At 42.3% G+C, this 26,159-nt stretch overlaps 2 protein-coding genes across 8 annotated transcripts in view; both read right to left on the bottom strand.

Annotated features, from left to right (window-relative positions):
* robo4 (roundabout, axon guidance receptor, homolog 4 (Drosophila)) overlaps positions 1–6,159 on the bottom strand; it is a 32,421-nt gene extending 26,262 nt beyond the window's left edge. For 4 of the 7 annotated variants that reach the window (XM_086131709.1, XM_086131710.1, XM_086131712.1 and 1 more), the window contains exons 1-2: positions 5,844–6,159; positions 16–342 (exon numbers count right to left, since the gene is read on the bottom strand). In XM_086131709.1, coding sequence (XP_085987835.1) covers positions 16–342; positions 5,844–6,039 — 523 coding nt within the window. In that variant the 5' untranslated portion in view covers positions 6,040–6,159. Of the gene's footprint in view, positions 1–15; positions 343–1,835; positions 1,916–5,843 lie in introns of those variants that run through there. The other 3 variants (XM_086131707.1, XM_086131708.1, XM_086131711.1) reach the window with 3 other exon arrangements.
* Positions 6,160–9,355: 3,196 nt separating this feature from the next.
* tmem218 (transmembrane protein 218) lies at positions 9,356–25,313 on the bottom strand. Its single transcript, XM_086131914.1, has 3 exons — positions 24,933–25,313; positions 22,941–23,043; positions 9,356–11,534 (listed from the first exon to the last, which is right to left on the bottom strand). The coding sequence occupies exons 1-3, from the start codon at positions 25,040–25,042 to the stop codon at positions 11,400–11,402; spliced, it is 348 nt and encodes a 115-aa protein (XP_085988040.1). The 5' UTR covers positions 25,043–25,313; the 3' UTR covers positions 9,356–11,399.
* Between the last annotated feature and the right edge of the window lie 846 nt (positions 25,314–26,159).

The following is a 26,159-nucleotide window of genomic DNA, read 5'->3' as shown; positions in this document are numbered from 1 at the left end:
CTGCAGAAGTCTTACCTGCAATGTGCAAGGTTGCATTGTGGCTCATGGCCGTTCCTGCACTGTTCCTGGCCACACACGTGTACACTCCCTCATGCGAGTGGCCGTGACCACTCCCACCCACACTCAGGAAGAAAAGTCGATCATCTGATAAAATCATGGGCTGCAGTTGGCCATCTCCCTTTGATATCTCCAGAGGCTGGCCATTGTGCAGCCATTCAATGGTTGGCTTTGGGTTTCCATCCCCCCGGCATGAGAATGTGGCTGGCTTTCCAAATTTCACCACGACATCAGAGGGGTGATGCACAATGCGAGGTGGTACATCGTCAGCACAAACTCTGGCACCTGTTAAAGGATTCAGATTGTTTTTGATTAAGTACTAAAATGTCTGGTCATTCTTTATTTACAATAGCATTCTTTTCCTGTTGGAGTGTCCCTTACCAGTTGTTGAGAACATAGAGTATGGAAACAGAACACTGCCATGACATTTTGACATTGAAAATAATGTTGGCATTATAAAAAACACCCAAAAGAAAATGACGCCTAAAAGAATATTGGCAATGAAAACAAAAACAATTCCATTGTAAGAAGAAAAAAAAAAAGTAAAATTGCTGAATCTTGGTTTTAATCATTTTCATCCAATTTTTTGTAAATGATTTCATGTTAGTTTTTCTACCAGATATTTTGAATGGTATTTTTTGTCTGGATAGCTGCGTGTGTTTTATATTGTCTAATTTGATTATGTCAAAGAAAAAAAAAATCAGTAATTATCGCTATCGACATGTATGAAATACTCATATTGTGACACATTTTTTGCCCAGCTTGAATCCAAAGCAAACACGTTTTTACCCTCCTACTAACAAACAATGTTTGCAGGGTGTAGAACATGAATGCCATTGTTTGAACTTCCTGCAGACGGATGACCACATCCAAGGAAACGGGGGGACTGATCAGCTTCCTGATAGGAGAGGAAGCTCAAGGCACTCAGGAACAACTGAAGAACCCTGGAACTCCCTGATCAACAGCATACTCACAATTAAAGAAAGTTTATGTGTGTATTTACACTGTACTTTGTAGAGCCTGGAAACTTGTAAACTTAAAATTGACAGAAATTCTTAGTGATTTTAACTTGGGATGTGGATAAGTTGATTTGTTGCACTCATATTTCTGCAATAAAATACATTTAAAACTACTTGATTCATGTAATCCAAGTACAAATACAAGGGTAGCTCATTTTACTCCAACTGAAATGTAAATACATAACCAATCAGATAAAATATTATTCATCAACTGTTGCACAACCGACTGAAGTGATGCTCTGCTTCAATGGGTCCTTCATTCATTCGAACCGGAAATGCCTCAAATGACAGATAACAATACCCCGTTTAGCCACGTTGTCGCAGCAGTTCCACATAAAACGTAGGAAAAAAAACTTACAAATCATTAATGTAAGCCTTTCATGACACATAGATGTAATTTAAAACGCACAAGAACATGAATCGAAAATATCTTTCGCCATCTCCAACTCAAGTTAAAGTGGATTTCCAAACACTCCAGACACGCACAATAACACGCATACTCAAGCACACAAGCAACAAGCACAGTAATGTCACATTACCAGCCATTAAACTATTTCTGAATAATCAGTTAATTTTTAAACAGGCTAAATATTGACACTTATTGTGAATATAATGCACATGTTCTCTCCCCTTATCGAGAGCCTTATTCTTTTACACTACGAACGCACGTCATACAAATTAACCATTTCGATACTTAAACATAAATTGATAGTTATGTTACAAGAAATATAATGTATATGCAGTACATAAGTAATTTACCTGGCAAAAGAAATGCGGTTATCACGAAGAGCAACATGACATCACCTCTGGCGATGGACATCGATGCGGTCAGGCCAAGACAAGCCAGTCTTCACAAAGATTGTCTATTTTTGTTTATACACTGCATTACTGTAACACGCAGCCAACCAGCACCGGGGACGAATTTCAAAATAAAAGCCAAATAAATACCGGGACGTGGGTGCTTTGGATTTAAAATAACTGTTGAAAAAAAAAAGTATGTTATCATCTAATCCAGAGATCGGCAACTCGCGGGTGCGGAGCCACGTGAGGCTCTTTCCTCCTTATCTTGTGACGCTGCGTGGCTTGGGAAAATAAATTAAAGTGTTTGATTTATGTGTTTGTTCGTCTATGTGTGCCCTGTGATTGGCTGGCAACCAGTTCAGGGTGTACCCACCTATTGCTTGAAGACAGTTTGGATAGGCTCTCACATGCCCGTGACCCTTGTGAGGATAAACTGATTAGAAAATGGATGGATGAATGGATGATTGATGTGTATGTTATTTGATTAGATTAGATAAGATTCCAGTAAACTTCTTCGTGAAACTTTAAAAACAAGACTGAAATTGTGCCGAAAATCACAGAGATGCATTTCCATTGTATTTTTGAATTCAGGTGAACGCCCCGCTGCACACTCCGAAAGCTGAAAGTATGACGCCTCACAGCATTTTTGTTTACTTGAAGTTAAGGTCTAGACGTTTGCTCTGAGTTCCGTTTTTTAATTCATTTGAAAGATACCTTGAACTCTGCCATTTATTTATTTTTTTAGTAAGACCTCAAAATGTTTTCATTTAATAAATAAAATTACATTTTTTGAACCATGGATGGACTGCATGGATTTCATGAGCAACACACTATTTTACAAGTATAATATGAAGAGAAGATATGACAGAGGCATTCATTAAGTATCGGTGAAGTGTCTTTCATACCGCAAACTCTGCAGCAGTCTATTGCAGTGAAGAAGGAACTGAGCAAAAAGCCAAACACTCAATTTACCAGTTCACACCACCAGCTATGAACCACAAGCTGTGGACTGTGGCCAAATGAGGAAGATTATGCATACAAGTACAGTCAAACCTCGGATTTTGACCAGAAAATTTGAGATTTTTTACGCCTCGGATTCCGTCAGAAAGCCGGTTTTCGACCAAACTGAGCAAACTCGAATACACCACTTGACTCCTCTCGGCTTCCTTACACGACAAGGAAGTGACACTTCCTCGTGTAACGTTCTTTGTGAGCAGACGTGTTTGTTGTGATTTATGTAAATCTGTTTGTTTTTGTTGTTGTTATTTTTGCATATTGTATTAGCCCCTAATCATGGGCTAATAAAATTGTTTTGGATTTCGAATAAATTGCTTTTCAAACAGCCTTCTGAAACGGATTTTGGTCGAAAACCGTTCTGTAGCAGAAACTTCCTTCTCAGAATCTTTCTCCCTTAGGGACGAAGTGAGAAGCTCCATCATTATGGATGGGCTCTGAGAACAGTGACTGATCCTTTGCATTGTGAGGAGTCAAATGACATGGGAGGGTATCTGGTTAGGATAGGTCCTAGACGCTCTCATAATGACGTGTTCCAGTCATGTCCCACCTGGAAGACCCAACACTCACTGGAGAAACTACGCCTTCCAGTTGATCTGGCAACTCCAAGGGATCCTCCCAGAAGATCTGAATGAAAGGCTAGGGAGAGTTAAGTCTGGCTTCTGTGCTTAAAGGGTGCCTGTGGTTGTCAAATGAAAAGATGAAATATGGTTTATACAGATCCAAAGAATGGTCAACTGGTTAGCGCATCAGCCTCACAGTGCGGAGGTGCAAGGTTCGATTCTGGCTCCAGCCTTCCTGTGTGGAGTTTGCATCTTCTCCCCGTGCCTGCTTGGGTTTTCTCTCTGGATTCTCGTTTCCTCCCACATTCCAAAGACATGTGTGGCAGGTTAATGGAACACTCTAAATTGTCCCTAGGTGTGAGTGTGAGTGCGGATGGTTGTCTATGTGTGCCCTGCGATTGGCTGGCGACCAGTTCAGGGTGTCCCCCGCCTACTGCCCGAAGACAACTGGGAAAGGTTTCAGCATGCCCCGCAACCCTTGTGAGGATAAAGTGGTTCAAAAAATGGATGGATGGATGGGAGATCGAAACGTGTTTTGTTGGTTACAGTGGTTGTATTGAAGCAACGTTTATAATAGCTTGCGGGACCTGTGTCTGAGATGCCATGGCAGCTAACTTTTATTTACCTTTGTTTAACCCCAATCAATGCAGAATGCAATTGGTTCCACAGTAGAAGCCCAGAACCTTTCTCAGACTTTCACTTTCCCATGAGAAATATTTAAGCATAACCAAGCGGCAGTGCACCCTTTGGAGACCAGTTTATCACATGTTGGGGAGACACAAGGGATTATATATACGTCCGTGGGGAGATGTCGCTCCAAGGCTGGAGTTGTTGTCCTGTCGTCCGTTGCCAGCGATGGTGGGAGTTGATCGCCAAACAAAAAACAGAAAGACGGGGACCCCACTGCAGAAATGGTTGTATTTATAGCACTCGTTCCCTATGCTTTAAACACAAATCAAAAATCATCTTTTCACTCTCAATTGCACCGTAAAGAGCTGGGCACAGCTTTGCATACGTACTTCCACATTTCTCTTTTCAAGCAGCTCACTCCACCCTCACGTGTGCGTAGTCCAACCGCAAATGGCTAATGAATATTCTGCATGAGGGTTTGAACAGTTTCATTGGCCCACTGTAATCTCAAAAAGAATGACCAAGAAATAGATGAACTACCAGGAGCTCATTTTTTCCCCAGGGGTAGTCATAAAGAAATGGTTCTTTTGTGAGCTGTTCCTTGTGAGCACCCAAAAGATCTTGGAGCAAGTGACTGATGTTTATATTGATCCAACAACATGGGCTTGTTGGCCAGACATCAGCCATCTTTCAGGCTGCAACAAAAGGTTTGGAGAGGATAAACAATGAGACCTTCATCCTCTGCAAATCTTTTGTTGCAGCTCAATATAATCTACGGGACTAAGAAAGGTCTGAAGGAAGGAACCTCACTCTCAATATAGACTAAAGGTCAGAACAAGCATTAGAATGGGGAAGGATGGAGGGATAGAGAATCAAAGGAACAAATTGGTCACAGCCATGTGGGAAAAAGGGATGTGATAAAAGGAGACTAGCAACTACATTGAAGTATATTTTAACCCTTTCAAGGACAGCAGTTAGTGCAGTGGATAGTTTATCATGTTATCAGGTTACAGAGTGCATGAAAGGGTTAAAAACGAAACAAAAGCACACAGCGAGTGAAGTCCTCTCCCCTGTAAAATATACAGAAGCCTGCAGTGCAAAAGTCGTTGGTCAACACTAGTTTTGTTCTGATAACAGTGCATTCGGGAACAACCACTCAACAACCCATGATGTTTCACACCCGTCGGGTGTTGATCTGGATGAGAGTGGTTTCTTTTTATTCATTTATTTGTTGTTATAACTTGACCATGTGAGTCATTGTAGTAGAAATGTGCGAACCCGAATCATTATGCCGCCTCGTCTTTTCTTCATCATCCATTCACAAGGAAATAGCCAACTAACAATCAAATGGACACAGAAAATCAAATATAAAGTTCTATGAATGATTTTCTACTGATAGTTATACGATACTCTCTGGTGGCCTTCCAGTTGTATTTGATCTTCATGGTGTTGCTAAAACAAAATCTCTAACGGTGTCTGAATATTTTTACACACATTCCAATGTTCAAATTATTTTTCATATTCGTTATTATTTACTTGATAGAAAACTTTTTTCTGCAATGAAGACCATTCAAGGTTGATCGAAAAAAGTTGAGGAGGAGCGCCAAATCCTCTCAATTCTGTGGGAGTCTTACAAATGAAGAAGGAACCCTTAACACAGCATGCACCCGACATTATTTAAGTTCTGTCCGATTATGACACAATCAATGTTCTGGTCAAAACAGTGAGGCGAACATGACTGAAATTTTGAAAAGCTCACCTTTTCTCTGTTGTGGCCTGCTTCTGGAAGATGCGTGCTTATGTCCGAGAGAATTGCGAAAATGCACCTTTATGCGAGTCTTGGACTTCTTATTCTCCAGTTCTGTTGGACAGAGATCTTGACATTTGCACCTCTGACAGTACTCAACCCAAGTACAGAGCAATGACACATAGAGTAGCCATGCACTGACATTCATCTTGAGTCTCAGTCCTGACTTCGCTTCCTGGGTCTAAGTCCCCAAATCTACATTGGTTCTACTGTGACACCCATGTAGAGTCAATTACTAACTCATTAAAATTCCAACCCAAATACGTGGAACATGATCATCCATCAACATACCCGAGGACCCTTTATCTCACTCTCTTTAATTTGGCTCCTCTTTAGTCGCATTCGTCCTCCTTATTGGGTCCTTTTTTCCTGGGGAGATGGAAAAGAGGAGGGAGAAGTTTGAAGAAAACCAGACCCCCCCCCCCAACTGAAAAAGAGATTCCATCTGAGTAAATAGAGAGGGAAAGGGGACCAAGGGGTAGTGTCTTGTCACAAATGTATGCCATTCAATCTGCATGGGATAAGTTTGAAACTGGAGGAGTTGGGGAGTCAAAGAAACTACAAAAAAAAGGGGGGGGGCACTGAGTGGGCTGTCCGTTATATTTCAATGAAAACAAATTCTAATGGATCAAATGCGCTGGGTTTTACATGACCCAAAATATGATTTCAACATTCTTGAATTTAGATAGAATGATCCCAATTATTTCTTTTGTGAGGCAAACATACCCATTTATGGAGTCTAACACATTTACCGGTAAACACAATATTTTCATATAACAGTTGTTGTAAAAGCCATCCTGCACAAAAAGCCGACCTCCTGCCAGTCAACTGGCTGAGCAAATTTGTAGCTGCCAGTCCACACAGCATGACGCCCATACATCATGTTGCACACATAAGAAGCAAAATAAACGTAACTAATTCACCGGTGTGAAGATGAAGAGGTTTCATTTTAAAGACATTTGAGAGTACAAAGATTATACAGTATGTCTCTGTCTTGTCCTTACTTTTCGGTAAACAAGCAGCAAATGAAAGATACAAAAACTGTTAAAGGTAAAGCCAAAGGCTTCTGCAATTTTCAATGGTTGTTCAGGGCAGTTCTGTTCTATTTATGGTTCTAGACAACCAGCCGGCAATGTATCACAATGAAACGCAATTTTAAATCCAGGTAAACAACACAATTGTCACATATTTTTCCAAAACCTTAACAGCGACAAAAACAGAAATCTTGAATTGTATAGTGGGATGTTTATGCATGTCAGCCCATTTGTGGGCAAGATCTGATTGTACAGTTAAACTACTGATCATAGTGTGAGGTACTTAATACTCACTAAGGACAAGATATTTCATTTTCCAACTGAGAAACTTTGTTTTAGTTTTTCAAAAATTTAATGGCTTGCTGTTAGTGCAGTGTGAAAAGATCTTTAATCACACTTTGGACGACAAACCTTTTGGGCAAGACAATGTGACAGGAGTCGATGTTAATGTCAGAAAATTGACAAAAATGTTGGCCCGTTATTCAAAATCCAAGCTTACATACATGAGTGTCTTGGTTTAAAGCACAAGGACAATTTGTATGCTTTCATTGAGGAGCAAGGAAATCCAAGTATTCACATTTGAGAAGGTGGAAACCAGAGTTTGAGTGTTTGGTTATTTGGTTCTTTGGCCACGATGGAGAGGAGCAGTTCAACGTGAAAGAACGATCAACAAATCTTTTGCAAAAAAAGAGCAAGCTCCAGAGGCTGCTCTGACCACCCATGCCATTTCTATTCTTTTATCCTTATCGCCAGTGACTTTCATGAAGCTTTCACAGTATTAAATAATTTTCTTCAACACTGTTAAACTGAACCATCCTACAATAGGGTGCCATGTCCTAGCAGCAGCAGGCTGGAGGTGAGCAACCTGACCACTAATCCGGTCATTCAATTGCTCCACAGGAGAGCCAAGGGGTTATTCCGTAGAAGAGAAAGGTATAAAACCCTACGGCTACTCAAGGACAGAGAGGAAATACACAAACGAGAACAGGTTGCACAGAAAAGATTATCTTTTTTTCTAGTGGTGGCTTTAAACTTGGTGGAAATGCCCAAATGGAAAACTTTGGTGTCACTGGTTATGCCAAATAGTTTATAGGTCCTTAGCAAATAAATATTTGCATTTAATAATAGCTCATTTCACATCAGAGAGCTAATAAAAAGCAGTTTTGGCCACACTTTTGGGGAAATGATTTAACATGAACTGAGGCTCATTCTTCTGGGATAAGTGCACCAACTTTGGTGACTCCCAAACATGAATGAATTTGAGGGGGAGTTGGTGGCTTCCATATCACAATCGGAGAGCAAAAAGGTTGAGACTGAGAACAGCAAACTAGAAGTTCTGCTTGAGTGCATTTGAATGCATGCATCTCCTGAAGAGGAGGTGCACCACATCCCCTTTGCAGTTTCACAACTTCACACTCGGAGCTTTCGGCTCACACCTCTTTATCCTTGCATTGCTCTCTCTTTCTCCGTTCTCTCCCCCCGTCTCTTTATATGTCCAGCTGGCTGTGCCACAAAGATTTCAAATGATCCCTCAAACCCCCACTTGCTTTGTTCTGCTCATTTTCCCACTCCCCAAACACTGAGTTTAGCTACAAAAATTAAAATGAGGAAAGCAAGGGAAAAAAAGTGTGTGTGTGTGTGTGTGTGTACAAAGGGGGTGGAATTACAGAGGTGATTTAGTGTGAAAAATTGTGTGCGAGCAAAAATGTTAGACAAGGAAAACTATTGGATATTCTAAATTGAATTTTTAGGGATTACATTTTCAAACCATACACATTTTCTGGATTGAAATCCTGAAATTCATATGGAATATTAATGTCTGAATGGGTTGTTTTATTCAGTAAAACATAGTTTATTAAGTACAATATTCTAAGTGGAATATTTCCCTCGACGTTTAGCGCACTATTGCACCATAGCTGGTTTTTCAGTACAGTACCTCCTTTTGCAAAGGACTCAGATGATATTTTCTGGTAATCATGCAGCCAATTAAAACCAAAAAGTCTATCCAAGTCAAAAAGTTCCAGATCGCACCCAATTGAAACTCCCCAGTTTCCCAGCTTGTGGGTCTGTATTGTTATGCAAGCAGCAAATGGAACACAGTACAGAGATGTGGGCCGGAACTAATAGGATTGGTTTTGATTCATTCGATTCCATTTTATTACCCTGGTTGGAATTCCACTCCACATCCCCTCAGGCTTCACACTTTTTAAAACAAGAAGAGGCCAAGTGTTTAATTAAACTAACAGTGATAATTTCACAGTTTACCCCCAGTGAGCCACATGGACTCGCTGATCAGAAAAGTATGAGTCCCATTATACATTTTGAGAGTCCCAAATTTCAAATTCTGAAATGGTCTACTTATTCAATTGCATATGATAATATCACAAACAACAACAATATACAGTACATTGATAATAGGTTTATTTCTTATAAACAAATGCTGCAAACATTTAAATAATTCAGGCATACAAGATTAACAATGAACATCAGCAGCTGTGTACTCCAGGTTTATTCAACAAAATAAATGGATCAAAATATGTTGTACTCATATGGCATCATGAATACAACATACCACAAAATCAGAGTATTTTTTCCAGTCTCACACTGCAAAGATTAATTTACTGGTAATCATTAATAAAGGTAAGTCTCGATGTGGCTTGACATCCTCTTCCCAAGACGATGCGTGTGTAATCTATCAATTTGACGAAAGAATCTACTACACATCATCGTTAGTTCTACTGACAGTTAACATTAGCATTACTACACCTTGTGACGAATGTTTTATTCATAAAGTTACCATGCTACAACCAGTAAATTATAGAATAACCAAGACTGTTTCATCATATTTTTCATAGCGATTAGCCTCTAGATAATAGGTGTCGAACTCAGGTCCTGGCGGGCCGCTGTCCTGCATGTTTTCCAAGTCTCCCTGTTGCAACACACCTGATTCAAATGATGAGGTTCAATGTCAGGCTTCCGCAGAGCTTGCTGATGACCTGAGTTTGACAACCCTGCTCTAGATCTAATGACCAACTTGCCTCGTAATCGTGCCTCTCGTCGTATCTCGCTCTCGTGTTCTGTGCATACATCCCAGGTGAGTTTAGTGATACGCCCTTTGGACGATTCATACAAAAAAATCAGACTGGCATTCCCATTTCTTAAATGTCGTAATTAGTAGACCTTTGTGTGTTTTTTCTCCGCCATCTCAAACTGTCATCCGCGCGATTCCTCAGTTTGCGGACTAAAATAGTAACATGCACACATAACGTTATCTGTTCCGCCCTGCCAACACTGAAAACAAAACAAAACGAAAGTAAATTAGAAGAAACACACTCACTCACCACACCACAAACACACATACAAGCACAGTGAAATCACGTTGATCATGGAAGAGAGATTCGATCGCGAACAGTCAACTCGTGTGCAGTGACTTTTACGGGAGACGATTTTTTGGTACCGTCAAAATGACACCACGGAAATGACACGCTACCGGTAACGATCGTTACCGTGAAATCCTCAGGCCTGCCGTAGTTTTTTTTCTGTTTTGACTGAGAAATTTCCTTGCGTCCCAAAAACGCACATTATTTGGAACTGTGCGTCCTGCGGGAAAATTATGCGTCTAGGACGCATAGATGAAAATACAGGCTAAATGCCCCCCCCCCCATAATGTCACTGGGTATAAAATATTTTTAAAAATTAGGTCAACATTTTCTCTCTCTCATATATATATATATATATATATATATATATAATATGCACCAATTTGGATATTTCTGAAGTGTACTGCACTGCACTAACAATTAAGCCTCTGTGTAAATTAACTTGAGTGAGCCAAGACATTCATGCGAGGTGCAAAAATTAACAGGATAATGAACTATTGTTCCCCTGAATGAGTGTTAAGAAAAAAATGTTGTTTTGTGAGACAACGAGAGACACTGCATTATGTCCCTTCGTCGCTGGCAGGTTGCCTGTCATTATGCTGTTAGGTCAAAGACAAAAAGCTGTTATTGCGAATTTTGTTTCCTTTTAATGTTGAATTTGAAGTCAAATAAAAAGGACAAACAGCTCAGTAAAAAAAAAAGAAAAAAACACCAGTACTTTCACATGGGAGTTTAAATAAATTACAGGCGCGGCATGCAATGGGGGTTAAAAACGGTAAGAAAACATGACATCTTAAAACTGAAAACACACAAATTAAGTTAAACATTAGGCAAACAAAACATTTCACAAAACAGACAGTGTCTCAATTTGCATTCACCTATTAGTGATGCTCTAGATGCACCCAATAGGAAAGTATTTAGAGAGTCAACTTGGACCGCGATGGATAAACAATCTATAAGACATTGGCCATGGGAAAGTTTCTCCTGTTGTTTTGGTTCCACAGTCTGTGAAGAAGAAGAAGTAGTAGGCCTCTTGCTGGCTTCTTTTCTTCTGGGTTGTTGAGGTTGGCAATGTGATCCAGTGCCAACTCCTTCTAGTGTGTTCTCAAAGCTTTAGCATAGACAGGCTCCAAGAAATGAAAGGGGAGCAACATGAACAGCCCGCTGAGAAAGATCACACTCACTATAGCCAGCAGCACATAGCGAGCGATAAATAAAGTGTCCACTATCTGTGGAGGAGGAAAAAAGAACAAAGAATTTGCTTAGTGTTGTCAGTTCTTGAAGAGTTTTTCCAAAATATTGTATGTAGTTGAGAGAGAAGCAACAATTCAATAAAAAAATTGAGGTACTGGTACTTTGAATTTCAAATTTTATCACATTTTGCCGCTAGATGTCAGGAGAGAGCTTTCACGAAACAGAACCAGAAACAATCATGCAAGGTAGACATTTTGGATTTCACAAAAACTAAAGAAAAAGTGGGATGCAAATAGTTGTTATGAGGTCACTAAGTAGCAATGATTACAAACCTGTCAAATAAATGGCAGGGATTCCTTTTTGCTAAATATTTCTTTAAAATGTACAATGTAAATAAAAATAATCACACTTATATATTATTACATTTCTGCTCTGAGTGCACATTTCATTTGCTTAAGATGAGGGTGAATGTCCAAAGAATAAGCAGTAACTGAAGAAGAAGTCATACTAGAGGTTTAAATGACTGGAAAGGATTTGCAACCAAGTATTAAAAAGTCAAACTTTGATCTTCGGTTGTTCATTTGCCCAATTACTTTTGGGTTCTTAAAAATACAATGCATATACTGTATACAAATTGTTATATTTATTACACCATTCACCTGATTTGTATTTATATACCTTCAAATTAAAGATAAAAGTCTGGTGTAAAAGCACATTTTGTTTGTCTCATTTAATATTCATTGTAGTAGTGTCCCAATATTTATGAACATGACTGTGTATCCATAAGACACAAGACCAGGAAGCCCTACAGATGATTTGGGAGATAATTTACAGGTTATGTCGGGGTTCGGCAACACGCGGCTCCAGAGCCGCATGCGGCTCTTTAGCGACATCTAGTGGCTTCTGGAGCTTTATAAAAAATGTTTGAAAATGGAAAAAGGTTTTGATAGTAGGCTAATATAGCTCAAATAGATAGATACACGTTGCAGCTCCGAAAAAGAAGAGCTGTGGTGTTGGTTTTTTAAAACGTACACTTTATTTATGCTTTTAACAGTCTCGACAAACACAGACACGTCTGCGTCCGACTCCGTGTCTTCTCTCTTCTCGTTCGAAAAACGGAAATTAATGATCACTTCAGTGACACTAAGAAAAGCGAAAATAATGCACCAAAACAAAAAATCAAGCGAGGAAATTACAAAATAAATTCTATGGGGGCGTTTGTAAACACACAACAAAGGAATGAAAAACAAACAATTGTGAGACAGTCCAGTCTCCTACATACATACAGCATGTATTTCCTTAATCGTACGTTTTATGGAAGGTTTTTATTTTTTTGCGGCTCCAGACATATTTTTGGTTTTTTTTTTGTCCTATATGGCTCTTTCAACATTTTGGGTTGCCGACCCCTGGATTAGGTGGTGGAATGACAGAATGTGTGAATGTGCGTTTAACAAATGAGCAAGAAAAAGGTGGGGTAAATGTATGCAGGGTCTTATGGATGCATTTAACACTTCTCATTTTTTAATTAACCGAGCAATATCCAGCAAGTTGCAGGTGGAATTCTTCCCCATTCTTGCTTATGTACCGCTTCAGCTGTTCAAGAGCCTGGGGTCTTCGCTGTTGTATTTTATGCTTCATAATGCACCACACCTTTTCTATGGGTAACAGGTCTGGACTGCAGGCAGGCCAGTCTAGTTCCTGCACTCTTTGACTATGAAGCCATGCTGTTGTGACACATGCACAATGTTGTTTGGCATTGTTTTGCTGAAAAAAAGCAGGAACGTTCATGAAAAAGACGTTGCTTGGATGGCAGCATATATTTCTCCAACACCTGTGTGTACCTTTCAGCATCAATGCTGCCTTCACAGATGTGTAAGTTCCCCATCCCATTGGCACTAGCAGAGCCTCTTGCATTGCATCGTAGCGTTTTAAATTGCAGTTTTGGATGGAGCGCCAAACTGTATTGATTAACATTGGCTTTCTTAAGTGCGGTGATATCCTTTACATGTTGATGTCAGTTATTGATGCAGTGACACCTGTGGGGTCGAAGGTCACAGGCATTCAATGTTGGTTTTTGGCCTTGACGCTTACGTGCAGTGCTTTCTCCAGATTTTCTGAACCTGCTGATGATATTATTATAATAATAATAATAATAATGCATTTTATTTAAAAGCGCCTTTCATGCCACCCAAGGACACTGTACAGACAATAAGAAAATACAATGTAAAAATTAGTAAACGAGATATTATATAAAAACAGGACATAAAATCATAAAAACATAGGAAATGGAAGAGCTATGTGTTGTAGGCAATCCTGAACAGGTGTGTTTTTAGACGGGACTTGAAAGTGGAAAGAGGTGTGCAGTTTTGGAGGTCCGGAGGTAGGTTGTTCCAGAGCTTTGGAGCAGCGTGACTGAAGGCTCTGGCTCCCATGGTGCTCAGTCGGGCAGGGGGCACTGACAGGCGGAGGGAGGACGAGGATCTGAGGGAGCGAGAGGGGATATGCACCTGGAGAAGGTCGGATAGGTAAGGAGGGGCCAGGTTGTGGATGGCCATATATGTATATAGAAGCAGTTTGTAATTGATGCGATGTTGAACAGGGAGCCAGTGGAGCTGTTGGAGAACGGGGGTGATGTGCTGCTGGGAAGATGTTTTTGTGATGATGCGAGCAGAGGCGTTTTGAACCAGCTGGATTTTATGAAGGGACTTTTGAGGTAGGCCGAAGAGGAGAGTGTTGCAGTAATCAAGGCGGGATGTGACAAGACTGTGGACAAGAATAGCAGTGGTGCGGGGGGTGAGGGAAGGGCGAAGTCTGGTAATATTGCGGAGGTGCAAATAAGCAGTGCGGGTGATGGTGTTGATATGTGAGTGGAAGGTGAGCATGCTGTCCAGGATGACACCCAGACTCTTAACCTGGGGGGAGGGGGACACTAGGGAGCTGTCAATGTTGAAGGAAAAACTGTTTACTTTGGATAAAGTGGATTTGGTGCCAAGAAGGAGGACTTCAGTTTTATTAGCATTTAATTTAAGAAAGTTTGTTGTGAACCATGTTTTGAGTTCGGAGAGGCAAGAGGTGAGGGAGGGGGGTGGGAGTATGGAGTTTGGCTTGCAGGAGAGGTAGAGCTGGGTGTCATCAGCAAAGCAGTGAAAGTGGATATTAAATTTGCGGAGGATATGGCCAAGAGGCAGGAGGTAGATGATGAAGAGAAGGGGACCTAGGACAGATCCCTGTGGTACACCTGTGGTGACTGGGGAAAGCTTTGAGGTGAAGGATTTGAGCTGGACAAACTGAGTGCGGCCAGTGAGGTAGGAGTGGAACCAACTGAGGGGAGTGTGGGAGAGACCAATGGAGGAGAGTCTATTGAGGGGGATAGGGTGAGAGATTGTGTCAAAGGCAGCGCTCAAGTCTAAGAGGATGAGGATGGAGACTAAACCGGAATCAGATGCTATGAGGAGATCATTTACAATATGGATTAGGGCAGTCTCTGTGCTGTGGCGGGGGCGGAAACCGGACTGAAAGGGTTCATAGAGAGAGTGAAGGGACAGGTGGGAGTGGAGTTGAGCAGCAACAGTTTTTTCAAGGATTTTCGAGATAAATGGAAGGTTGGAGATGGGGCGGAGGTTATCAAAGTTGTTGGGGTCAGAGCCATGTTTTTTCAGTGTGGGGGTGATGGCAGCAGTTTTGAGGAGTGATGGGACAATACCAGAAGAGAGTGAGGAGTGGATAATAGCAGATATGAGAGGAAGCACAGAAGGAAGGCAGGATTTAACAAGGGATGAAGGGAGGGGATCAAGCTGGCAAGTGGTGGGCTTGGATTTGAGTATGAGGTTGGATAATTCAGCAGTCGTTGGTGGAACAAAACTGGAGAAGAAATGACAAGGAGAAGAAGGTTCAGATGGGGGGGGGGGGGAGCAGGCAGGTTTTGATGGAGTTGGTGATGGATTTTGTGATTGAAGTGTTCCATTATGGAGTTGCAGGTTGCTGTGGAGTACAGGTGGAGGGGGAGAGAGTTTGGTGGCCGGAGGATTTTGTTCATGACGGAGAAGAGAGTTCTTGATTATGGACCGTAGATGATGAAATGCATTTGTACGTTGAGAATCATCATCCTTAAACTGTTCCAACTATTTTCTCATGTAGTTGTCCGCAAAAAAAGTGAACATTGCCTAATCTTTGCTTGTGAACGACTGAGCAATTCAGGGAAGCTCATTTTATGTCCAATCATGGCACCCAGCTGTTCCCTGTTAGCCTGTTTACCCGTGGGATGTTCCAAACAGGTAACGACCTGTTTGGAACATCCCACGGTTGTGCATGTCTTTTTTTTGCCACCTGTCACAGCTTTTTTTTTTGTGGAATGTGTTGCAGACCCTCTTTTTAAAAAGGGGGACCGGAGGGTGTGTTCCAACTACAGAGGGATCACACTCCTCAGCCTCCCTGGTAAGGTCTATTCAGGGGTGCTGGAGAGGAGGGTCCGTCAGGAAGTCGAGCCTCAGATTGAGGAGGAGCAGTGTGGTTTTCGTCCCGGCCGTGGAACAGTGGACCAGCTCTACACCCTTAGCAGGGTCCTCGAGGGTATGTGGGAATTTGCCCAACCAGTCTACATGTGTTTTGTGGACTTGGAGAAGGCGTTTGACCGTGTCCCTCGGGGAGTTCTGTGGGGGGTGCTTCGTGGGTATGGGGTACCGAACCCCCTGATACGGGCTGTTCGGTCACTATACCACCGATGTCAGAGTTTGGTTCGCATTGCCGGCAGTAAGTCGGAATCGTTTCCAGTGGGGGTAGGACTCCGCCAAGGCTGCCCTTTGTCGCCGATTCTGTTCATAACCTTTATGGACAGAATTTCTAGGCGCAGCCGAAGCGTTGAGGGGATCCGTTTTGGGGGCCTCAGTATTGCATCCCTGCTTTTTGCAGATGATGTGGTGCTGTTGGCTCCTTCAAACAGGGCTCTCCAACTCTCACTGGAGCATTTCGCAGCCGAGTGTGGAGCGGTTTGGATGAAGATCAGCACCTCCAAATCTGAAACCATGGTCCTCAGTCGGAAAAGGGTGGAGTGTCCCCTCCGGGTCGGGGAGGAGATCTTGCCCCAAGTGGAGGAGTTCAAGTATCTTGGGGTCTTGTTCACGAGTGGGGGCAGGAGGGAGCGGGAGATCGACAGGCGGATCGGTGCAGCGTCTGCTGTGATGCGGACGTTGTATCGGTCTGTCGTGGTGAAGAAGGAGCTGAGCCAAAGGGCGAAGCTCTCAATTTACCGGTCGATCTACGTTCCAACCCTCATCGATGGTCACGAGCTATGGGTCGTGACCGAAAGAACGAGATCCCGGTTACAAGTGGCCGAAATGAGTTTTCTCCGCAGGGTGTCCGGGCTCTCCCTTAGAGATAAGGTGAGAAGCTCGGTCATCCGGGAGGGGCTCAGAGTCGAGCCGCTTCTCCTCCACATCGAGAGGAGCCAGATGAGGTGGCTTGGGCATCTGATTCGGATGCCTCCTGAACGCCTCCCTGCCCGCGTTCCTCTTGAGGATATGTGGATTAGAAAATGGATGGCTGGATGGATGAATCTATCCTTTATTCCTTTCTTTTAATCCCCATTTGCACATCTTTTTTTATAATCGAGACTGATGCTTGGGTTTAATCATTTACTATCATTATTTAAGATGATTTTATTGTGATTTTTGTTTAGACTTAATATTTTGTTACTGTTTCCGTCATGCTGTTAATGTCTTTGTACCTGAAACGTGCCTATTGAAATAAACTTGCCTTGCCAAACAGCTGTGAGGACTTAATCGTGATTTTCTGACTTCATAGTAATATCATTATTCCACAAGCTGTCATCAATCATTGGATTGATTTTAGTACAAAGATCTTGTACAGAAAACCCGGATGTGCTGCTGCTCTCTTCCATGGCAGTATCAATTTTCACAAAAAGCTACCAAATGTGAGCAGGCCAGGACAGGGGGGCTCTGCTCTGCTTTTTTTTTTTTTTGTAGGTAGCAGCTTGCTTGGCAGATTTGGCTGGTTTACTGGCACGACCCAGAGGCTACATGGGGGAGTGTTTGTTCTGTGTTACTGTTGGACAAAGATAAAGCATAGCAGGCCTTCGTGGCAAGCTTGTAAACAGAGTATACAAATGCAAATGTAGAAATCCAAAGGTAAACACTTCTATTAGAGCTGACATTCGGTTTTGGTACAGGTTGTGTATCTACCAATGCTTTCAATATTATTTGTGTTTCTGATCTCTGTTCAATCTGTGTGAATGTGAAATCAGTCATCATGATCCGTATCTCAGGTGTATGTATGACTGACCGGTGATCAGGCTACGCTGTATGGCACCACTTGCATTAATTCTGGGGGAGATAAACTGCAACAACAAATTCCATGACTTGGCATGAACGTGGCGTTACAGGTTATATCTAGGAGCATGCATGTAAGCAGCCCTTTGAAACATCAACCGGATGCATAACTCATGCAAGACTGGCATTCATTAAGCGCCTTCAGCTGGTCCAGAATGCCGCCGCTCGCCTCTTGACTGGTACTCGTAAGAGGGAGCACATAACTCCTACTCTGGCATCCCTTCACTGGCTCCCCATTCATTTTAGAGTTATTTTCAAGATCCTCTTATTTGTTTTCAAATCTCTGAATAATCACGCGCCACCTTACCTCTCTGAGCTCATCCGCCCCTACACACCTGCCCGGCGCCTCAGGTCTGTGGACCAGACTTTATTAGAAGTACCAAGAACTAAACTGAGGCTCAGAGGGGATCGAGCCTTTTCTGTTGCTGGTCCCTCTCTCTGGAATAACCTCCCACTGAACATTCGGCAAGGCTCCTCGCTGCCCATCTTCAAAACCCTCCTCAAAACTCACTTGTATTCTTTGGCATTCGACTCAGCATGACTTAGATTTGTTCTTGGTTTTACTGTTTGGTGCTTTCTACCGCCTTTATTACCGATTTGTCTTACTGTTTATTGTGCATGTTAAATTGCTCCATGTACAGCACTTTGTATGCAGCGATGGCTGTTTGAAAGTGCTCTATAAATACTGTTGACTTGACTTGACTTGGCGCTTTGTCTCATTCATAAGGTCCATGACTGAAAGTGTGTCCTCCTCAGTGACTCACATGGAATGTTGATTCGTGATGAAAGAGCGTAGAGTTGGATATTTAATGAAAGGTTATGAAAATATATTAGATGTGAGGGCACACTGTAGATTCTGTGAGTATGTTTGTAATTTATCATTTTTTTACAAACGCACACTGCAGATTGTGTTGGCATCACATACATATTTTGATTTAGTGTGGTTGCCATTGTTCGCGATCACAGATGGCCAACTGTCTAACGCCTGCGCGCCTCACATTGCACATGGGTCACAGATCGTTTGACACACCGTCTGCATATCATAAACTTTACTTCCACCATAAATGCCCACTTTATGCTGTATTTGGAACTGAGAGTTGCCGCTTGGAATTGAAGCCTATCTAAAACTGACAGAAGTGAACCATTTTCCTTTATCATCAATGGACGCTACAGCTACTAGTTTAGTTTCAAATTTAGCTTGTAGCCGACATGTGGAATTGCGCATGACGTCTCTGATCCACTGGTGAAAGGAGACTTTTACTCTCTCCTTTCTTCTATAACTGCTTCAAACAACATGGCATATGCAGGAATAGTTGTTTCGCTTGTATGATTGCCCATGTTTTGTGTTATGTGTTCCGCTTGTCACGTTGCGTGGTGGTGGACCCCAAAAAGCAGGCAGGAGGGAGGAGCAGGGTGTACTTGAAGAAGTGTATTGATAAAACACAGAGAAAACAAATTCCAAAAACAATCATAGTCCAAAATAGCAAACAAAAATAGCAACTGAAGCTAAAACAGAACCGTGACCAAAACATGACCGAAACAAACCTGACAGCAGCAAAGGAACAGGAAACAAACGAACATGGCAGTAGCAAAGAGCAACACTGACCCGACAATGAGTGGTCGGGCTGGGAGTCCTTTTAAAGCACTAATTACCTAATGACCAACAGGTGTGCAGCTGCAGGGGGAGCCCTACAGTGCCACCTGTTGGTCCCAAACCGAATCATAACAGTTTGTCATCATGACATCGCTCACCCCCTCTCCACCAGGGTCGGACAACCTTGACAAATAATCAGCAATAACGTTCTTCTTACCCTGGCAATGCTCAATGGTGAACTGGTATGGCTGAAGGGCAAGACACCACCGCAGTATCCTGGCATTTTGGTGTTGCATGGAGCGCATCCACTTCAGAGCGCGATGGTCAGTCTGCAATCGGAATTCTCTTCCAAGGAGGTAGTAACGAAGAGAGTCCACAGCCCATTTGATGGCTAGAGCTTCCTTCTCAGGAACAGGATGGGTCTCTCCTCACCAGCACTACCTTGCACCAGCACCGCACCAAGTCCAACATCTGAAGCATCCACTTGCACGAGAAACTCCTTGGAAAAATCTGGAATCTGCAATACAGGAGCTTGACAGATGAAAAACTTTAGGGCCTTAAAAGCTCGTTCACAGTCTGCCGTCCACGGTCGAGGAGATTTAACGTTCTTCTTTGTGAGATCTGTTCAGGGAGCTGCTAATGTGGCAAAATGTGGAATAAACCTCCTATGCCAACCAATCAGTCCAAGAAACGATCTCAGTTGCTTCTTGGTCTGGGGAATTGGTATTTTCTACCCCACCACCTTGCTACGTGACAGACTGACCGGACCACCTGGACCCCGCAGGTACTATAGACTGGTCCCTATTCCACCATGTGCCTGGTGGAGCACGTCTGCGGCCGACACCCTTTTCCCCTTCAGGCAGCGCTGGTGATGCGGCTGTCCCATGTCCCCCCTTCAGGCAGTGCTGGTGATGCGGCTGTCCATGTTTTCGTCTCGTCAAGCCGCGTCGACGGTGGGCCGAGGCCCGTCCGCGTCCACGTTGAGCAGAGGCTCGTCACGTCTTTGTTCGAGCTGAGTCACATTCACGTCCACAACGAGCCGCTTTTGTTCCTGTTCTCCGGCGAGGCGAAGGTCGTCGTCGCTTTTAGTTCCCGTTCCCTGGCGAGGCAAGCCTTCTGAACAACATTGGGACGTCTGGGATCCGTCCCTTGAGGGAGGGGTACTGTCATGATTCGGTTTGGGACCAACAGGTGGCACTGTAGGGCTCCCCCTGCTGCTGCACACCTGTTGGTCATTAGGTAATTAGTGCTTTAAAAGAACTCCCAGCCCGACCACTCATTGTCGGGTCATTGTTGCTGTTTGCTCTTGGCTTCTGTCATGTTTGTTTCAGTCATGTTTAGTTCATTGTTATGTTTTAGCTTCAGTCATGTTTTGGTCATGTTTTTGTTATTGAGAGTTTTTAGTTTCTGCCATGGTGTTTGTTTGTTACTTTGGATTCGTTTTGTTTTCATGACTTTGTTTTGGATTTAGTTTTCTGTGTTTTATCAATATATTTCTTCAAATACACCCTGCTCCTCCCTCCTGCCTGCTTTTTGGGGTCCACCACCACCTTGCTACGTGACACCGCTACATTATGTTATTTTATGTTAACTGTTCTGCGCTTTGTTACAGCTGCAGCTGTTGTGAAAGCGCTATATAAATAAAGATGTATTGTATTTTTGTCCGGATGGTTTTTTTCCTCTTTAACCCGGAGGACATGACATCCGCAATTTGCAAAAAGAATTTCAAATGTTGGGCCGCAGGGTGGCTGACTGGTTCACATTTCCAGCTCGCAGTGCAGAGGTCATGAGTTTGATTCCACACTACAGCCTTCCTGTTTGCATGTTCTCCCCGAGCCTGCATGGGATTTCTCCGGGTACTCCTGTTTCCTCCCACATTCCAAAAACATTCACGGTGGGTTTATTTATGACTCTGAATTGTCCGTAGGTGTGATTGTGTGAATGGTTGTTGTTTATCTGTGTGCCTTGTGATTGGCTGGCAACCACTGAAGGGTGGACCCTGATGACTGAGTCAGCTGGGGTAGGCTGCAGCATGCCCATGACCCTCGTGAGGATAAAGCAGTTCAGAGAAGGATAATTTGAAATGTGGATGACAGAACACTTTTTCACCTCGCATCAGTCCATCGCAGATGAGCTCAGGGCCAAAGAACCCAGCAGTGTTTCTGGGTGATGTTCATAAATGTATTTTGCTTTGCATAGCAGTTTTAAGTTGCACTTATGAGATGTAATGTCAAACTTTATTTACTGACATTGGTTTCCTGAAATTTTCTTGAGCCGATGTGGTTCTCTCCTTTACACATTGATGGAGGTTTTTCAGTGCCTGAGGGTTTGAAGGTCTTGGACATTCAATGGTGGTTTTCAGCCTTGTCGCTTTCATGCAGTGATTTCTCCAGATTGTCTTCACCTTTCAATAATGTGATCGACCATAGATGAGGAAATCACTAAGTGCCTTGCATTTATACAATGAGGAACATTGTTCTTAAACGGTTTGACTATTTTCTCATGTAGTTGTTCACAAAGATAACCCTTTTTGGAATGTGGGAGGAAACCGGAGTACCTGTAGAAAACCCACACAGGCACGGGGAGATTAATGCCACTCCACACAGGTAGGCCGGGGCCGGATTCAAACGCATGGCCTCTGCACTGTGAGGCAGACGCGCTAACTACTTGTCCACCGTGACGCTGTTTTGAAAACAAATGTTCACAAATTCAATTTTGGCCATGAATGTAACATATTTCAATTAAGGTAAAAAATTGAAACAGTAGCTGTTTTTCTATTTTGGGTTTATATTTTCATATCCAATTCCAGGTGAGTGAGTCAGTGCATGAGCACTCATGAACCTCATCACACTTTTACTGCCAAAAGACACTCAGCTGTATCTTCTGGCCACAGGGTTTTTTTAAAAGCACGCTTCCACTTTTTAAGTCATATTGGAGAAAACTTTTGTCATGTGTTCGATTCCAGGCCCCGGCCTTCTTGTGTGGAGTTTGCATGTTCTCCCCGTGCCTGTGTGGGTTTTCTCGGGGTACTCTGGTTTTCTCCCACGTTCCAAAAACATGCATGACACGATAATGGAAAACTCTCAATTCTCCCGAGGTGTGATTGTGATCAGCGTGAATGGTTGTTCGTCTGTGTGTGCCCTGCGATTGGCTGGCAACCCGTTCAGGGTGTACCCAACCTACCTCCCAAAGACAGCTGGGATAGCCTCCAGCACACTCGTGAGGATAAAGCAGTTCAGATCATGGATGGATGGGTTAACTCTTAATGAATTCGATACTTTTAAATGTTCAACTCGGATTACAACCTGCGAAGTAAAAATTCAAATCTGAGAAAGATATTTGTGATCAACTCAAAGAATATCACTTTTAATCAGCTCCGGAGTTATGAAATGGTACACTACAACTAAGTTTATTCCAAATGCCAACATTTTCTGAGCAGAGTAAATGTGATTTAGATGGCATGTGTAAATGGAAGTTTGTTTCAAATCAGTGTAGGCCTTCACCTCTCTCTCTTTGAAAGAAGATGGGGTTGTTGCGCTTCGAGGGAAAAACACGAGTGCCAGGGTAATGATGAGAGCCAACAGGAAAACCGGGATCACTCCGAGCCTGGAAAAAAAATCACAAACATACATTAAGGGCAATATCACAACTGTTGTGTTTTTCAAACTATAAATATGGCTAATTGTACATTTTGGCTCTTAATCTGATTTTGACTTTGACGTTGTTGTTTTTTTTAACCATGCAAATAGCAAATTAAGAGCAATCTGACTTTGATAAATACCCAAGAAAAAATTACATTATACTGGGTGTGACATAAATATACAGTATGTAGCAAAGGGTTTCTCAACAGTGAAACCAATAGAAATTACCGCTTTCTATTGTAACTTAACATCCCTTCAAGTAACTTCAACTTGAATGTTGTTTAACAATGATTCTAGGGCATACCTCATAGCTGTCTAATACTGTATACTGCATTGTGCATATTTCACCAAGTACAATGAACCTTAATCAGTGATAGTTATGACCATCACTTTTAGCTAACTTTGGCAAACTGGAAGAGTAGCTGTGTGAGTTCGATGACAGAAAGATTAAAGCCTTTGAATGGTTGATGGGTAGACTAAAACAAAGTCAAACCATTTTACCATCAGAAGAAAATACATTGAAAGGGATAATTGTTTTAGTTACTCGTGGACTGCTTGGTTGTACCAGTTGACCATACCTTAGCCGGTGTGCACTTTAGGTTAATGAAGAGTGTGGCTAGTGAAGCGTGTGTTTGTATATAATGTCTCAGTAGGTTTATGGACCATGTAATGAATGACCTTTGTGAAGGATGAAGGCCTCCTCGTTGGATTTGGTCTTATATTTTTTAACAATGCCAAACAATCATGAATTAAAAGGGCACATAGGCTTGTAAAACACTACTTTAAAATTGCGGGTTTCCTTATCTTTTAGCCAGAAGTCGTCTTCCTTGCATTCAGGCTGGTGTGTATTGTATGTAGTGCCTGTGTGTTAGTGCTCTTACATCAGTGATCCTGTTGCTCTTTGCATTATCAACCCAAGCAGCAGAGCCACTATTAAAACAGCAGCAATGATGAAAACGCCTTGACCTACCAGGGAGGATGAACTTTCCATTTTTGCTCAGTTTGAAAAGCTACTTTTCGAAAGAACCTGTAATCTAAGAACGTAAATATGTATAATCGAGGAATTCTTAAGTGATTATGATATTGACACAACCTCCCAGTCCCAGTTGTTGAAAGGTTCCCAGCGATAAATAAAACTAACACAGAAAAATAAAAACCGCAACGTTAAACTGTTCAACAACAACTCTTAGCCACTCTATGTCAAATCAGTCTCATAATAAAGTCCCTAAACAATCGGTGGTAAGGATAACATATTGGTCTAATCTAGTGACAGCAACTAACGTCCGAGAATCAAAAATCGTTACGGGCTACCGGTCGCTGCACCACAACTAGTTTGCCCGCGACAAAACAGAGATAGACCTGAACATAAAAGCCATTGAATCGTGGTGCATACGTAAGGAGTGGCGTAACGTTACTTTTAGTTTGTATTCCGGTTGAAGAAACAGACCTTTATGGAACCCCCAAATAATTTTAAGTCTATTCACCGAGACACAAATTTTGCCTTCACGTAAACTACTTGAGGGGCATTGAATAAAAAACAGACGATTTTATGCCAAGATAGGACAGGGCGTACTGATAATCACTCTTAAACAATACGATCACCAGAAATGTACAACACGCACACGCCCTATCAGCGTGAATTTGATCAGTTTTGTTCCGAACGCTAGTCACGAATGTACAACATGAAATATCAGATCAGAGATCACGCATTTGTGTTTGTTAGGCTGTTTAATGAACAGTGTATGGACGGGATTCATTTGAAAAGGTATCCAAGATAACGTAAGGCTCAAGATTTTATAAACACGCAATTATTGTGGTTTACGCGAGTGTGACGTCTTCCGATATATTACTCACTTTGACGATCCGGATGCCCTCAGAAGCATCATCCAGAGCACAAAAGTCACAATCCAAACTGCAGTGATGACGAAAACGCCTGTGCCGACTCCCAAGACTGTAGTAGCCATTTGATGGTGGTTTGTCGGACAACTCCGGCTTCACGATTGAAGGTTGTTGCGGATGTTTTTAAAACTGTTAGCTGTGCGTGCTTAGCTTTACGTACAAATTGTGGCTTGCATAACGCTGGCGGCTGTACAATAGCATTACAGTGCTTTCCACCGTGCTGTCTTGATTGCACAAAAGTACCTTATTCATGTCAATTTGCCGATTAATTTAGTGCAAATACAAAATACACGACTGTATGGCTGAATTTTAATTCCTTCCCGACGCGTCCATCCGTCCAACGCTTCCTGGTAACAGCAAACTTAAAGTTAATTGGTTAGCTGAAATCTGGACCAGCCAATCGAACGTATTGTTGCTCAAACATTTGAGCCTCGTGGGGATTTGGGAAATTGCAGAGCCGGTTTTCGGTTCTGGTACTTGTTATCCCGTTTCGTCAAATAAGAGGATATGGTTCCCATTTGGTCGTCCAACGGGTATTCTTTTTCCGTTAAAGTGTCACGCGCGCACACACACACAAATCATTTGTGTATCAAATGTAAAAAAGTAAAGTTGGCAACAAAAATGACTCAGGGTCAGAATACAGATATCACTGCAGAGTAAGCATTTCCTAGTATTGTTCTAGTGACAACACGCTCACCCGAACCCATATGCCGTATGTCCCAAGTACAGGACAGTCGTGTTCTAATTTTAAGACATGTAGAAGTTGCAGATAGCCGATAGAGGGCGGGCCTGATCCGCCTTCAAAATGTGATTTTGCTTTTCAATGGAAATGAAGAAATAGGTTGCACTTCCCACCTCTTTCGAACATGTACAGGTATGTGGAATTGTACGTGTCTTTTTTTCCATGTTGTACAATTAGTCTACCTGTCCTTATATGCATTGTATATCTTGCATCATCATAATAATAATAATAATAATAATAATGCATAATCCTGGGCGGCAGGGTGGTTGACTGGTTAGCACACCCGCCTCACAGTGGCTGTGGTATCGGTTTCAATTCCGGCTCTGGCCTTCCTGTGTGGAGTTTGCATGTTCTCCCCATTCCTGCATGGGTTTTCTCCGGGCACTGCGGTTTCCTCCCACATTCCAAAAACAAAAACAGGTTCATGGAAGACTCCAATT

Source organism: Hippocampus guttulatus, chromosome 15 (assembly GCF_054856545.1).
Source record: "Hippocampus guttulatus isolate MCC_2025c chromosome 15, RoL_Hgut_1.0, whole genome shotgun sequence".
Taxonomy (NCBI): Eukaryota; Metazoa; Chordata; class Actinopteri; order Syngnathiformes; family Syngnathidae; genus Hippocampus; species Hippocampus guttulatus.
The sequence above is the reverse complement of the archived record's forward strand: the minus strand, read 5'-3'. Positions and strand labels throughout refer to the sequence as shown.

Bases quoted from the DNA above. Each gene is read 5' to 3' on its own strand.
- tmem218 (XM_086131914.1), bottom strand. From the start codon at position 25,042: ATGGCTACTACAGTCTTGGGAGTCGGCACAGGCGTTTTCGTCATCACT. The intron at 23,044-24,932 runs GTGAGTAATATA...TTTTTTTTCCAG, and splicing joins AGGGCATCCGGATCGTCAAA to GCTCGGAGTGATCCCGGTTT. The intron at 11,535-22,940 runs GTGAAGGCCTAC...CCTCCTCCACAG, and splicing joins CTTCTTTCAAAGAGAGAGAG to ATAGTGGACACTTTATTTAT.